General features: G+C 42.7%; 1 protein-coding gene across 1 annotated transcript; it reads left to right on the forward strand.

Annotated features, from left to right (window-relative positions):
* The first annotated feature begins 3638 nt into the window (after positions 1 to 3638).
* NDUFS5 (NADH:ubiquinone oxidoreductase subunit S5) lies at positions 3639 to 9889 on the forward strand. The gene is made up of 3 exons (XM_041739110.1): positions 3639 to 3793; positions 5584 to 5801; positions 9661 to 9889. The coding sequence occupies exons 2-3, from the start codon at positions 5586 to 5588 to the stop codon at positions 9763 to 9765; spliced, it is 321 nt and encodes a 106-aa protein (XP_041595044.1). The 5' UTR covers positions 3639 to 3793; positions 5584 to 5585; the 3' UTR covers positions 9766 to 9889.
* Positions 9890 to 14602: the final 4713 nt, after the last annotated feature.

The raw sequence follows: 14602 nt of genomic DNA on the forward strand, positions 1-14602 counted from the left end.
CAGTAGGAAGGTGGCAGCGGGCAGGCTGGGACCATTCCAGGCAGAAGCAGCTGCTCCTATAAAGTTTGAAAGAGCAGTTCTAGATGGCTGAGAACACATGGAGGCTGAGTAAGCAATTATATCCAAAGATTTAGAAATGGGAAGAAATCAGATCATGAGGAGTCTTGAATGCCAAACCCAAGAATTTGAACCTTTTCTTAAATACGCTTTTCTTAAATACACAACCCTAGCAGTATGAATCACCCACTCCTTTGTGTCGTCCCTTGTTTTGTTCATTTTTCTGTTTTATCGCTTGCTCCGGCTTTTTGTGTCTTACTCCCAAGAGCTCAACAAGGGCCATGGCACATAAGAGCTCAGGAAGTGTTTTGGGTTCTTTTAGTTTGCTTTTTTAGGAAGTGTTTTGTTTTGTTTTGTTTTTTTAAGATTTTATTTACTTATTCATGAGAGAGAGAGAGAGAGGCAGAGACACAGGCAGAGGGAGAAGCAGGCTCCATGCTGGGAGCCCGACATGGACTCTATCCCGGGGCTCCAGGATCAGGCCCTGGGCTGAAGGCGGCGCTAAACCACTGAGCCACCGGGGCTGCCCCAGGAAGTGTATTTTTGAATGATCAGTTTTGAGTTTTAGAAAAGCAACTGGCAGCAATAGAGTAAGAAGGGAGGAAAGCTGGATATAAAAAGCCATCAAAGGAAATTGCTTTCCCTACCTTCAGATTCCATCCTCTATCCAAAGTTTAAAATCTGGCTCATCAACATCCATTTCCAATGTGGGTTTTGTTTGGCCAGCAGTTAAAAAAAATATTAGTTACCCTGCTTTTTAAAAGTGGTAGGTTTCACATTTAAACAATAACAAAAGATTTCTGGCTTTTCTTGAAGAACTTGGAAGATTTGACAATTTGGGGGCCCTGATCTCCATAGCTGTAGGATGGAACTGAATAGCTGCTGCCACCTTCAGACAGGGCATACCCCCTGTACTTTGTCACATGCCACACCACTCCTTCCATCAGTCAAACTGAGGCCAAATACCAATTACTATTTATTATGGTGCTTGTTTTTATTTCCTCATAGTGAATGGTTTGGCCTTGGAGACATTTGAGTCATCCATCTTTGTACTGATCTATCCTGCCTGGTACCTGAGGAGTGATACAATTAAATCAGTATTTTAGAAACATTACTCAGTGAAAAACAGGTTGAAGTGAGGAGCTGCGGAGGCAGAAAGAAAAAATAAATAAATGAGAAACCTGTTAAAGGGATATATGAGAGAACTTGGCCAGTAATTAAAAGATTGGAGGGGCAGCCCTGGTGGCTTAGCGGTTTAGTGCCGCCTTCAGCCCAGGGCCTGATCCTGGAGACCCGGGACCGAGTCCCACGTCAGGCTCCCTGCATGGAGCCTCCTTCTCACTCTGCCTCTCTGTCTCTCTCTGTGTCTCTCATGAATAAATAAATAAAATATTAAAAAAAAAAAAGATTGGATGATGGGCAGCCTGGGTGGCTCATTGGTTTAGTGTCGCCTTCAGTCCAGGGCCTAATCCTGGAGTCCTAAGATCGAGTCCCACGTTGAGCTCCCTGCATGGAGCCTGCTTCTCCCTCTCTCTGTGTCTCTGCCTCTCTCTGTCTCTCTCATGAATAAATTAAATCTTAAAAAAAAAAAAAAGATTGGATGAAAGATGAAGGCAAAATACAACATTCCTGCCTGAATGACTGGGAAGATGATATTACCAATTTAAACAAGAAAGTGGAAGATGCGGAAAAGGTTGGCAATCATTATCTTGCTACCCCTATTTTACAGGCAAGGGCCATTAATTACTAATTCTATAATCTTCCAGTATTCTGTTTGACATGAAGTGTTTAGGAAATTCTATCTGAATTGAAACTGATCTCAGTTGGGAGGTTTCTGACGGGCTGCAGGGAACAGCGGGAGAATTAGAATGTTTAAAAGAAACCAGTTAAGTTGTGGGATCTTAGGAATTCTCTCCAGGGTGGGTGATCCTAGGGCTTGGAGGCAGTTCACCCGTTCTGGGGAAAAAATTACACAAAAGTCCTGAAGCAGAGCAAGAATTTGACCATAGAAATGTTGATGGGGTGGAAACAATGTCACTCCAGGGGAAAGGGGAGAAAAATCAGAGACTGGCTGGCAGGACTTTTCCAAGAATACAATGGAACAGCAAACTTTTGGGTGGAGGATTAAGCAGAGGATTTTGGACAATGAGGCTTGGAAGGCCTGACTTCTCTAAACGTTTCTGACAGCACACCTCCCCCCGCCCCATTATTTTGGTTTTTTTAAAGATTTATTTGACAGAGCGCCAGAGGGAGCAACAACAAGCAGGGCAGGAGGCAGAGGGAGAAGCAGGCCCCCCACGGAGTAGGAAGCCCAATGCCTGGCTCGGGATCAGGACCTGAGCTGAAGGCAGACGCTTAACTAACTGAGCCACCCAGGCGCCCCAGAGAACACATCTTTTATTTTTATTTAAATTTCTTATTTACTTATTTATGAGAGACACAGACACAGGCAGAGGGAGAAGCAGGCTCCATGCAGGGAGCCCGAGGTGGGACTTGATCCCAAGTCTCCAGAATCACGCCCTGGGCTGAAGGCGGCGCTAAACCGCTGAGCCACCAGGGCTGCCCATAGAACACATCTTTTAAAGGACAATAAACTTTCAGTCCAAACCCCAAGTTAAGTATTATTTTCTAGAAGTTACTTATAGAAACAACTGCAGGTACAACTGCAGTAATATTAACATACTTTGTAAACATTTACACCAAAAAATAGACATTAAAGGGACATGTGGCTGCCTCAGTCAGGGGAGCATTGCGACTCTTGATCTCTAGGTCTTGAGTTCGAGTCCCATGTTGGGTGCAGAATTTTTACTTAATAAAAAATTTTTTTTTAAATATAAAGTTAAAAAGATTAGACTAAAAATACAAGTATTTGAGTACTTTGTTCCCTCACATCCAGTGTATACCGCATACGCCACTTCCGAGGCCCTGCTGTAGCCAAGGGGAGCCCCCAGGATGTCCTGATGACTCTCTCGAATCTTCAAATCCTAGAAGCTGAGGGCAGCCCGGGGGGCTCCAACCGCCTTCGGCCCAGGGCATGACCCTGGAGACCTGGGATCGAATCCCACGTCGGGATCCCTGCAGGGAGCCTGCCTCTCTCTGTGTGTTCTCATGAATAAATAAAATCTTAAAAAAAAAAAAAAAAAAAAAACCAACCTAGAAGCTGAGATATGCAGAGAACTGATTGCCTTGGAGAGCTTTCCACGTGCCAGGAACCTCCTCGGGGTTTCACACTTAAGTCATTTAACCCCCAAAGTAATGCGACGCTGTAGGTACCTACGACGGGAGAACAGAGGCCCTCTGCGGTTAAGACGCTTTGTCAGGTCGCACGGAGGTGGCGCAGCCCGAGTGTCACGCCCCCAGCGGAGGTCCACCGCCCAGGACCCCCACGGGCCGACGCGGAGGTGGTGAAGGCACCACTTTTTCTCTCCGTGGCCTGAGCCAAGCCCCTCACCAAGCCGAGCCGCCGTGACAGCGAGGGGCACAAGGCAAAGAGGCAGCAGGAACCCCATCGAAGCCCCCAACGCAACCGTCAGCTCATCACGAATCGGTTCCAGCTCAGCCGCGCAGGGGCAGACCGAAGGGCTTGGTTTCTATGGTTTCCGGGCGCGACGGCGGGCTTCGCTGTCGCGCTGCAAGCGTCGCGCTGTTGGGCGTCCTTTGCGGCAGGCCTCGGCGCCGCTCGTAGAGCCTGCGGGAGCGGCGGCCGGCGAGGCGACAAGGGCACCGCGGCGCGACGGTAGGTCGGGCTACGCGGGCGGCGTAGCCTGCGGAGCTCCGCTCTGAGATTCCTTTAACGAGTTTCTTCTAGCTTCCCCGGGTGTCCGTTCTTCCAGGCCCGAGCTCTGAGCAGGGTTCCTGCGCTCCCGGGCCCCTGCGTCACTGAAGCCTGGAGCGCGCGCCTCCCTCGGCTCCTTCTGCCGGACTCATGCTTCGGCCTTCTGTTTCTTTTTTCTTTCTTTATTATTTTTTTATTTTTTGGCCTTCTGTTTTTTAATCTGAGGTCCACCCACCTCATCCTGGCTTCCGAGGCCCGGAGTGGTTGCGGCCCCGCCCGCTTCCGGCTTCTCCCGGTCTTGATCCCGGCATGCACTCTGCTCCCCGGCTACGTCTAGGTGCTCGGTGCCCCCACCCCCGCCCCCGAACCCGGGACCTCCGGCTGGAGCTCGCTGCCCACCGACCTTCCCTTGGCAGGCTCAGCCCGTCCGTCCGTCTGTCTGTCTGTCTTTATTTAGTTAGTTATTTTATTTTATTTTTTTTTTATTTTTTCCAGCCCGTCTTTAAAAGGCATTTTAAGCCTCCTGCGCCGAGTTGGTGCTTACCCTTTCGAGCTCTTACCCTCTTTTTTTTTTTTTTTAAGATTTTATTTATTTATTCATTAGAGATACACAGAGAGAGAGGCAGAGACACAGGCAGAGGGAGAAGCAGGCTCCATGCAAGGAGCCCGATGTGGGACTTAATCCCAGGTCTCCAGGATCACACCCTGGGCTGCAGGCGGAGCTAAACCGCTGAGCCACCCGGGCTGCCCGAGCTCTTACCCTCTTGTCTGTTGGGTCCCCAGTTCCTTGTGTGTCTGTCTCCATTTCTAGTGCTTAACGTTGAAGCTGCTGCTTCCCCTCCCCCTACACACACACACACACACACACCATTCCAGTGCCTGTTATTATTCAGTAAACGAAGGAATCTGTAGAAAATATAAAAATTAAGTTCACGTGTAAATCTGCCCACTCGTACATGACTTTATTGACCTTTTTTATTGTGCTTTCCGGTCTTCTTTTGCAATTTTTCTTTGACACTGGAGACCCTTTTTCTCATTTAATATTAAAGTGTACATCTGTATTATCTGTTTTTCCTAACGTCCAACGTATTCTCCTAGGCAGGTACCAGATTTAACTATCCGTATCCCTATTTTTGCACACTTAAGTTGTTTGAGATTCTTTTTGGGGGGGGTCTCCCTCCCCCATCCCCAACAATTACTGAGCCCCTACCTCGTCCCTACCCTCGCAGCACTCATTGTTCAATAAGGGAGACATTCGGGTTAATAAACCATTACAGAGGCATGCAGAGTACTCCTGTGGGAAGTTGAGATGCTGTGTGAACACAGGACGGACACCAGATTTAGGATGACATCGCAGAGGTGTCATTTGAGTTCATATGGATAGAGAAGTGTAAAGAAATGTTTTTGTGCTTGTTTTTTTCTTTTCAGTTACTTCTTCAGATCTATGTCAAAGAATTGGAATTACTGAGTCAAAACATAAACACTGACTTTTTATTAAGATGACCTTATAAAAAAAATGACCTTATCAGTACAGACAATTTGGGGGGGGGGTTGCTAAAAACAAATATTGTTCATCTACCATAAACTGGAGGCACCTGTGAGATGAAAAAAATTAATGAGAATATATTGGGAGAATAGCATAAAATATCTTTCTAGAGGGATACTTTTAATTGACTATCCCATTTTTCTTAGGAATTTCTCATTTGGTTGCACTTTTATGGCATTATTTCTTTTTCTATCTTCCATTTCAGCCATGCCTTTCTTTGATGTGCAGAAAAGGCTGGGCCTAAACTTAGATCATTGGATGACAATCCAAAGTGCCGAACAGCCTCACAAGATTCCAAGTCGATGCCATGCTTTTGAAAAAGAATGGATAGAATGTGCGCATGGAATTGGTGCTACCCGTGCAGAGAAAGAGTGCAAGATAGAATTTGATGATTTCGTAGAATGTCTGCTTCGGCAGAAAACGGTGAGGAGTGATGGATACGGGAGCTGAATTATTTCCTTGCTTCACTGGGGCTGCTTTTAAGTGTTTTTAGTTGGTCATTGGCAATGGCTTGCTCAGTGCGAATTGGCCAAACGTTGGTAGTGAAACACTTTCTCTACATAGGTAGCATGTCAAGGAAGTTAAGTGCCTTCGGATCTGAGGAGGGTCTCTTATTCCTCAGTGTTCCTCCTCATCTTCTGACCGATTTTCCTTGGCGTTGTGCCCTGCTACTGCCACCGGAGTAGAAATTGCATGTGTGTGCATTCCCGTTTTTGCAGTAGGCTAAAGGCAGAAGTTACCAACCAGCTTTGGATGTTTGTCTTTGAACATTTCTGAGTGAAAGTGTTTCAAATTCATTGAACCCTCATTTGAGAAGAGATTAAAACCCTGCATACTTTTACACTGAACTTGATATAACAATCTGGGTTAATTTCTACTCTGGGGAAGATAGAGGTGTTAATGAGATTGCTTTAGGAGAGCCTGACGAAAGAGGCAGGGGAAAAAGGATATTAATAGCATAATATCTACCTCTTTAAGAGTTGAATGAGTTACATAACATATAGGGCTCTATTCTCCCTTAGAGATGAAATCTTTGGGTATGGGCTGTTATTCTGCCTATTTCTCTGCTCCAGATATAACAAATAGAAATGTTTTCTTTTTTTTAAGATTTTATTTATTGATTTGAGATAGAGTGAGAGCGAGAAAGCACAAGCAAGGGGGCACAGGGAGTAGGATAAGCAAGCTCCCCACTGAGCAGGATGCCCAGTGTGGAGTTTGATCTCAGGATCCGGGGATCCTGACCTGAGCCGAAGGCAGATGCCTAATCACCTGGGCCACCCAAGTGACCCTAGAAATGTTTTTATTCCTTCCAACTCCTTGGAGTTCAAGAAGGCAATTTAGATTTTAGTTAAATTTATCACAGTTATTTGTATCAAAAAATTTTAATTCCTTATCTTTTAACATCTGCTATTGGCATTTGGGTAAAGTGAAGCCAGACTTGGAAGGAATTAGGGGATATGATCTATACAGGAATATCAGTTATTAAGTGGGTGATATATTAGTATTACTGAGGGACATTGAGTGGGTCATGGTTAGCCACCTACCAGCATTTAGTTCACAGTAGGGTCCCAACTTCTCTTCCTGTGGACCCTAGTTACTCATTGCTCAGATTAAGACTACTCTTCATGGAAAATTTACACCAAAGGGAGGCAGTGTGGTGAGGTGGAAAGAACATTGGATTGGGAGTTAGCAGGGCTGATTTTGTTGTTGTTCTTTTAAGATTTTATTTTAAAATAATCTGCACCCAACATGGGGCTTGAACCCACAATCTGGAGATCAAGAGCCACACACTCCACCAACTGAGCCAGCCAGGTGCCTCTGGAAGAGCTGGGTTTTGTTTTGTTTAAAGATTTTATTTATTCATTCGTGACAGACACAGAGAGAGAGAGAGAGGCACAGGCAGAGGGAGGAGCAGGCTCCATGCAGGAAGCCTAACCTGGGACTCCATCCCAGGTATCCAGGATCATACCCTGGGCTGAAGGCGGCGCTAAACTGCTGAGCCACCCGGGTTGCCTGAGAGCTGGGTTTTGACGATGGTTCTGCCACCACTGGCTTTGTGACTTTGGGCAACTCACTTCCTTTTTTTTTTTTTTTTTCTCACTTCCTTTTTTTGTCTCGATTTCTTTACCTGGAGATACTAAAGAGTTGCTCTCAGGTCACTTCCTCAGCCTGTGAATTTGTAAATAGGTCCATTACTGTTTTAGGGGTCACCCTGAATGACCAGATACTAAGCCCTAGGCGAAGAAGCTAGTGAATCAGGGAATTAGAATTAAGCACTGTTCTAAGTTCATAGCTTGTAATAGTGGATTTATTTCACACAATAACCCTGGGAGATGCTTTACTGGAATTTTTCCACTATGCAATTAAAAACTTGGAGCAAGACAAAAAAAAATCAAGGCCATTGCCTGAGGTCATATTGTAGTGAGCAGGGGAACTGGGACTTGAACCTGACCATACTACCATCTTCAGAGCCTGTGCTTCTGTCTACAATGCTAAGAGGTGATTTGTTAGACCTCAGAGAAAGGTTTGACATTATGTGTTAGTGATAGCTCAATCATGACTAGTCCTGTGTTGGAGATTATTTTTTGGGGGGTTGGGGGGAGAGATTCTTTAATAGAGAAATGTTTAAGGATGCAATATTTTACGTTACCTATAATGAAATTTTAAAAATGTGATCTTTTAAAAATGGCTAACGTTCATACCATTATTTAGGACACCTAGAGTTTTTTCTCCTGAAGTTATATCCTGACTGATTATTTAAGGTTAATGGAATCTTTAACTAAATATACTAACTCTTCGTGTCTTTGTGAAAACTAAATCACCAGAAAAGTTTATTGAAGCACCTATTATGTCAGGAGCTATTGTAGATGCTAGGAATATACAGTAAGAAAACTGCAAAAAAAAAACCCTGCCCTAATAGAGCTTATGTTTGGGTAAAAGGGTGTCAAAATTAACAAGTTTTTTAAAAAAGTGTTCTGTGTTGATAAGTGCAGCAGGGAAGATAAAGATAGAAAGCATGCATGTAGGAGCTGAATGGATGCTCTTTTTTTTAAATATTTATTTATTTATTCATTTATTTATTTATTTTTATTTATTGGAGACAGAGAGAGAGGCAGAGACACAGGCAGAGGGGGAAGCAAGCTCCATGCAGGGAGCCCGATGTGGGACTCAATCCCGGGTCTCCAGGATCAGGCCCTGGGCTGAAGGCAGCGCCAAACCATGGAGCCACCCGGGCTGTCCTGGATGCTCTTTTAAATAGGGTTGTTGGAGAAGAGCTCAGCAACAAGGAGACGTTTGAGCAGAGACTTAAAGTGGGCCATATGGATTCGAGGGAAGAATGTTCTGGTTAGAGGAAGGAGCAAGTGCAAAGGTCCCTGCAGTGAAGCAGAGAGAATGAGAGAAAGTATTAAGACATACATAGAATCAGAAGGAAAAATAGGACATGAAGTCAGAGGTAGGCCTAGTAAGTTGTCGTAAGGAAGGATTCAGCTTTTTTTCTCGGTAAAATGGGAAGGCGTTGGGCTTTGGGCAGAGGAATAATGCAGTTAGGATGAGGGTGTGTTTTTTTTTTTCTGTGTTGCAGAATCCCGGTGAATGACAGCTTTCCTGCAGTCTTGTATGGTGTGGCTTTTGTTGGGCACCAGCCAGTGTCCTACCTGAGAGACAGAAGCAGAGCTCAGGGCCCAGTACTGACCAGTAGCCAAGCACATATCAGGGCTTGGTTTCTGTGGTAAAGAGAACGTCATGTAAAAAATAAGAGAGAGAGAGAGAGAGAGCGTCATGTTAGCTCTTTCTTCCTTCTTCATACCCAGTGATCAGTCACCGGCAGCAGTGCCAACTTTACACGGAGAGGTCAGGATGTATCAGCTGTGAGATGATCTCATCTTTTAATATTTTAGATACTAGATTATTAAAGACAAGTGTGCACAGGTATGCCTCTTAAAGGTTTTTGATCTATGTTTTGTTCATGTTTATGCAAACACCTGTAATCCTGTATATAACAGGAATGTTCTAGTTACTATTTTTGAAGGAGATATTATTATACATACTAGGAATTTGTTAAGAGCTTGGGAAGTGATTTCAAGTTACTTTTTTATTTTTATTTTTATTTATTTATTTATTTATTTTCAAGTTACTTTTTTAAAGGAGGATTTCATCTCAGGCCGTCTAGGATGAAAAGCTTCCATAGTTTAAAAATGAAACCAGTTTTCGTTCTGTTTCTCTAGCCCTCCAGTTTCTGGTTCATCTTTTCCCTAGTTTAAATACTTCTCTCCTTTGACAGATGAAGCGTCTGAGTGACATCAGGAGGCAGCGGGATAAGCTAATAAAGGAAGGGAAGTACACACCTCCACCTCACCACTTGGGCAAGGAGGATCCCAGGCCCTGAGCAGAGCTGCTGCTGATGGCTGGACGCTGGTTTTCATGTTCTCTCCTCCCCGCCCCGGAAAGTTCATTTACTGAAAACTTCTGTGAAAAGTGTCTAAAAATAAAGGATTGCTCTATCCTGTTTATCCTCTTTTCTCTTGGATCATACTTCTCTATAATGAGATTGCAACCTATTTTTTAAATTTGGAAAAATGGCTTTACCAATGCCTTAAAAATTAGCATGTAGGTAATAATAAGCAGCATTTAATGACATTTACTATATATAAAGTACTTTAAACATGTTAAGTCATTTAAGAAGTTGCAATTTCTTTACTGCTTTCATTCTGGTTTATTTTCCATAAAATATAGACTTGGGCTGGGAGGGAGAGGCAGTAGAGAGAGTGGTTGTGTTTACTGTAAGGTCTGTGAACATTAAGGCTAAGAAAAGGGCAAGTTCAGATAGCTTAATTTTGTTTTTATTTCATTTAATTAATTTTCAGATAATTTTGAAGAAACAATACATTGGTTCATGCTATCTTACATGTGGCATATTAGTACTTCTCTTGACATATTTAGAAATGGTGGGGGGGGATTGTTGTTTTAAGATTATATTTACTTTTTGGGAAGAGAACACAAGTGGTGGGGCAGAGGGGCGGGACAAGCAGACTCACTACCAAGCAGGGCCCAATCCCAGGTGCCCCTAGATTTGTTTGTTTTTAAGATTTTATTTGACAGCACAAGCAGGAGGAGCGGCAGGGAGAGGGTGAAGCAGGCTCCCCAATGAGCAAGGAGCCCAATTCAGAGCTCGATCCCAGGACCCAGGAATTATGACCTGAGCCGAAGGCAGATGCTTAACTGACTGAGCCTACCTAGGCGCTCCTAGAAATGGTTTTTAAAAGAAGTAGGGAAATAGGGAAGAAGGGAGGTTTGAACTGTAAAAATTAATATGTGTTGAGAATAGAATTAAGATCTCCGATATCTTTTAGAATTTTCCTAACTTTTATTTTGGTAAAATACACATAACACAAAGTTTACCATCTTAACCACTTTTTTTTTCATCTTAACCCCTTCTAAGTATACAGTTCATTGATACTAAATATATTCACATTGTACAACCATCACCACCATCCATCCGTATGGAGAACACTTTTCATCTTGCAAAACCGAAGCTCTTTAGTTCCACCTACTACTCCTCCTTTCCCCACGGCCCCTGTCAACCACTATTCTGCTTTCTTGGATTTTGGTTATTCTGCTTCACATACTATTTGTCTTTTTGTGGCTGGTTTATTTCATTTAGCATACTATTTTCAGGGGTCACCATGTAGCATATTGCAGAATATCTTTCCTTTTGAAGTCTGAATAATATTCCATTGTGTGTATACCACATTTTGTTTACCTGTTTATCCGTTGGTGGACATGTCAGTTGCTTCCATGTTTTAGCTTTTGTGAGGAATGCTGCTGTGAATATGGGTGTACAGATAATCTCTTTTAAGACCCTGTTTTCTGTTGGTTTTAATATATACCCAGGAGTGGAATTGCTAGATTATAAGGTAATTACATTTTTAATAGTTGGAGGAACTACCATACTATTGTCCATAGTGGCTGCATCATTTTTTACATTCCCACCAACAGCACACAAGTGTTCTAGTCTCTCCATATCTTCGTCAACACTTGTTATTTTCTGGGGGTGGGGGCGGGGGGGGGTTGTTAGTAGCTATCTAGTAGATAAGAGGTGGTATCTCATTGTAGGTTTTTTAAATTTTTATTTAATTATTTGAGAGAGAGATAGCACATGGTAGGCGGGGAGCAGAAAGAGAAGCAGACTCCCCACCGAGCAGGAAGCCCAACTCATGGCTCCAGGACCTTGGGATCATGACCTGAGCCAAAGGCAGATGCTTAACTGAGCCACCCAGACGCCCTCTCATTGTAGTTTTGATTTTGCATTTCTGTAGTGATTAGCAATGCTGAATCTTTTCATGTGCTTATTGGTCATTTCTGTATCTTCTTTGGATAAATATTCAGGTCTTTTGCCCATTTTTTAATTGAGTTATTTTTTTGTTGCTGAGTTTTTGGAGTTCTCTTATATTTGGGATATTGATTATCAGATACATGATTTGCAAATATTTTCATTTTGGAAGTTGTCTTTTTACTCTGCCGATGATGTCTTTTGATGCACCAAATTTTAAATATTTCATCAAATCCAATTTGTTTTTCTTGCCTTTGATGTCCTATCCAAGTAATCATTTCAAATCCAGCATTGTGAAACTTTTCCCCTGTGTTTTCTTTTAAATTTTATAGTTTCAGGTCCTGGATCCATTTTGAGTTTTTGTATATCTTGTTACATAAAGGTCTGACTTCATTCTTTTGCATGTAGATATCCAGATTTTCCAGCATTTGTTGACTCTTTTCCTTGGTGAGTGGTCTTGAAACCCTTCTCAGAAGGCATTTGGTTATGTGTGCAAGGGTTTATTTCTGGATTCAGATCAGTACTGTCCATATATCTGTCTTTCTGCTGCTTCCACACAGTTGTGATTACTGTAGCCTTAATATGTTTTAAAATCAGGAAGTGGGAGTCTTCCAGTTTTGTTATTGTTTTTCAGGATTGTTTTGGCTCCTCAGGGTCCCGTGAGATTCTGTATGAATTGTAGGATGGGTTTTTCTTTTTTGCAAAAAATACTGGGATTTTGATAGGAATTGTATTAAATCTGTAGCTTGCTTTGGGTAATATTGACAGCAACAATAAATCTTTGAATCTATGAGCGTAGGATGTCTTTCTGTGTATTTAGGTCTTTCTTAGTTTCTTTCAGCTGTGTTATGTAATTTTCATTGTACAAGTCTTTTACCTCCTGGTAAAGTTAATTCCTAAATTTGGTGAGTTTTGTTTAATACATGCAGCTGCCAACTTAAAAAATTTTAGGGCAGCCCGGGTGGCTCAGCGGTTTAGCGCCTGCCTTCGGCCCAGGGCGTGATCCTGGAGACCTGGGATTGAGTCCCACATTGGGCTCCCTGCATGGAGCCTGCTTCTCCCTCTCCCTGTGTCTCTGCCCCCCCCCCCCCCATGAATAAATAAATAAGATAAAAAATAAAATTAAATATTTTTAAGTTTATTTATATCTTAGTAATCTCTACACCTAAAGTGGGTTTTGAACTAATTTAATACCCTGGAGATCAAGAGTCGCATGCTCTACCAATTGAACCAGCCAGGTACCCCTGGGTTATATTTTTTGTTTTTGTTTTTAATGCTACTTTAAGTGGAATTGGTATTGTGATTTCCTTTTTGTATTGTTCATTATTAGTTTTGCAGCATTTTAAGTTAAAAATACCAGCTGAGGGGCAGCGCGGGTGGCTCCACGGTTTAGCGCTGCCTTCAGCCCAGAACATGATCCTGGAGACCCGGAATCAAGTGTCACATCGGGCTCCCCACATGGAGCCTGCTTCTCCCTCTGCCTGTGTCTCTGCCTCTCCCTGTGTGTGTGTCTCATGAATAAATAAATAAAATCTTAAAAAAAAAATACCAGCTGAATATAAGAGTCTCCTCAAAAGAGAAAGTAACATTGCAGTCTCAAAATTGGAAGGAAGGGATTTGGCACTTGAGCAAGATCCTGCTTATTCTTTGTTATAGGGCAAATCTTTATCCAAGCAGCATTTTGTTAAACTACTCACTAAAAAAATAATAAATAAATAAATAAATAAATAAACAAACAAACTACTCACTAATCAGTCACAATGGAGAAACAAGCTGGAGACCTTCTAGCAAAGTCCCATGCGGTGCGTGTCCTATGTCAGATTGTTTCACTGTGCTCTGTGCTCATGAGCTTTTTTGAAATTTTTAAGTCCAAAGTGGGATTCCCATGTATATATAATTTTGGAAAATCAGAGACGTCAAATGGAAATGCTGGAGAGTAAAGCACAATATTAATCAAGGCTTAAAGTAGGTACATGCCCTTTCATTCAAGATCTCTTTTCATTCCTGAGCTCTTGGTTGTAGAATGAGAGGAGACCAAATTCCATTCGATTGTATTTACCTGAAGGTAAAAAAAGAGTGACAGAGAACACTTAATTCTGTTTGTTGGAAAGCATTGCCTTCACGTCTTTACAGAATATCAAAAGCCTTCATTTCTATCAGATACCCACAAATAGCTCTGGAACAAGCAACCTTGTCTTTTGCCTTTGTATGTTTAGTCAATTCTTTCCCTGTATTGCTTTTTTGAGAACTTTAATTTTTTTTTTTAATGGACTTGAAAGCAAGGAGCCAGCTCCAAGACCCCCGTTCTTTAAGCGGTTTGAATAAGAACAAATAGGACTGTATGATTTCTTTTTTTAATTAAGATTTTATTTATTAGCAAGCATGAGGGTGGGGAGGGATAGAGGGAGATAGACAAGCCGACTCCCTGCTGAGGGGGGAGGCTGGATGCAGGGTTCAACCCCAGGACCCTGAGATCATGACCTGAGTCAAAGACTGGTGCGTAAGTGGTCAAGCCACCGAGCCGCCCCAAGACTGTTGGCCAACTCTGTTGGGTTTGGGAGGAAGGAGGGATAAAGCTGTTAGGTTCTTTGCAATTGATGATTAAACAGGACAAGTTACTTTCTCTAAACACCATTATTTGTTGCCCTTAAGTCCCTTCTTTCCCTACACTCTGTTAAATGGGACTCATAACCCCTTTGGCCTGTGCTTTTTGATCCTGACTGTTGAACTCCGTACACAAGGGAAAACACTGAGAGCTTTGGTGACTATGTTTTTTAATTTTTTTGAATAGGTAATTGATGTGGTTCAAAATTCAAAAGGTATAAAAGATAATGAAAAATCTTCCCTGGGGACACCTGGGTGGCTCTGCACTTGAGTGTCTGCCTTTGGCTCA

The sequence above is a fragment of the Vulpes lagopus genome, chromosome 23 (assembly GCF_018345385.1).
Source record: "Vulpes lagopus strain Blue_001 chromosome 23, ASM1834538v1, whole genome shotgun sequence".
Lineage (NCBI taxonomy): Eukaryota > Metazoa > Chordata > Mammalia > Carnivora > Canidae > Vulpes > Vulpes lagopus.

What these genes read in the sequence shown, in the direction of transcription:
- NDUFS5 (XM_041739110.1), top strand. Translation starts at nt 5,586, where the DNA reads ATGCCTTTCTTTGATGTGCAGAAAAGGCTGGGCCTAAACTTAGATCAT. An exon ending in GTCTGCTTCGGCAGAAAACG is followed by an intron (nt 5,802 to 9,660) that starts GTGAGGAGTGAT and finishes CTCCTTTGACAG; the next exon opens with ATGAAGCGTCTGAGTGACAT.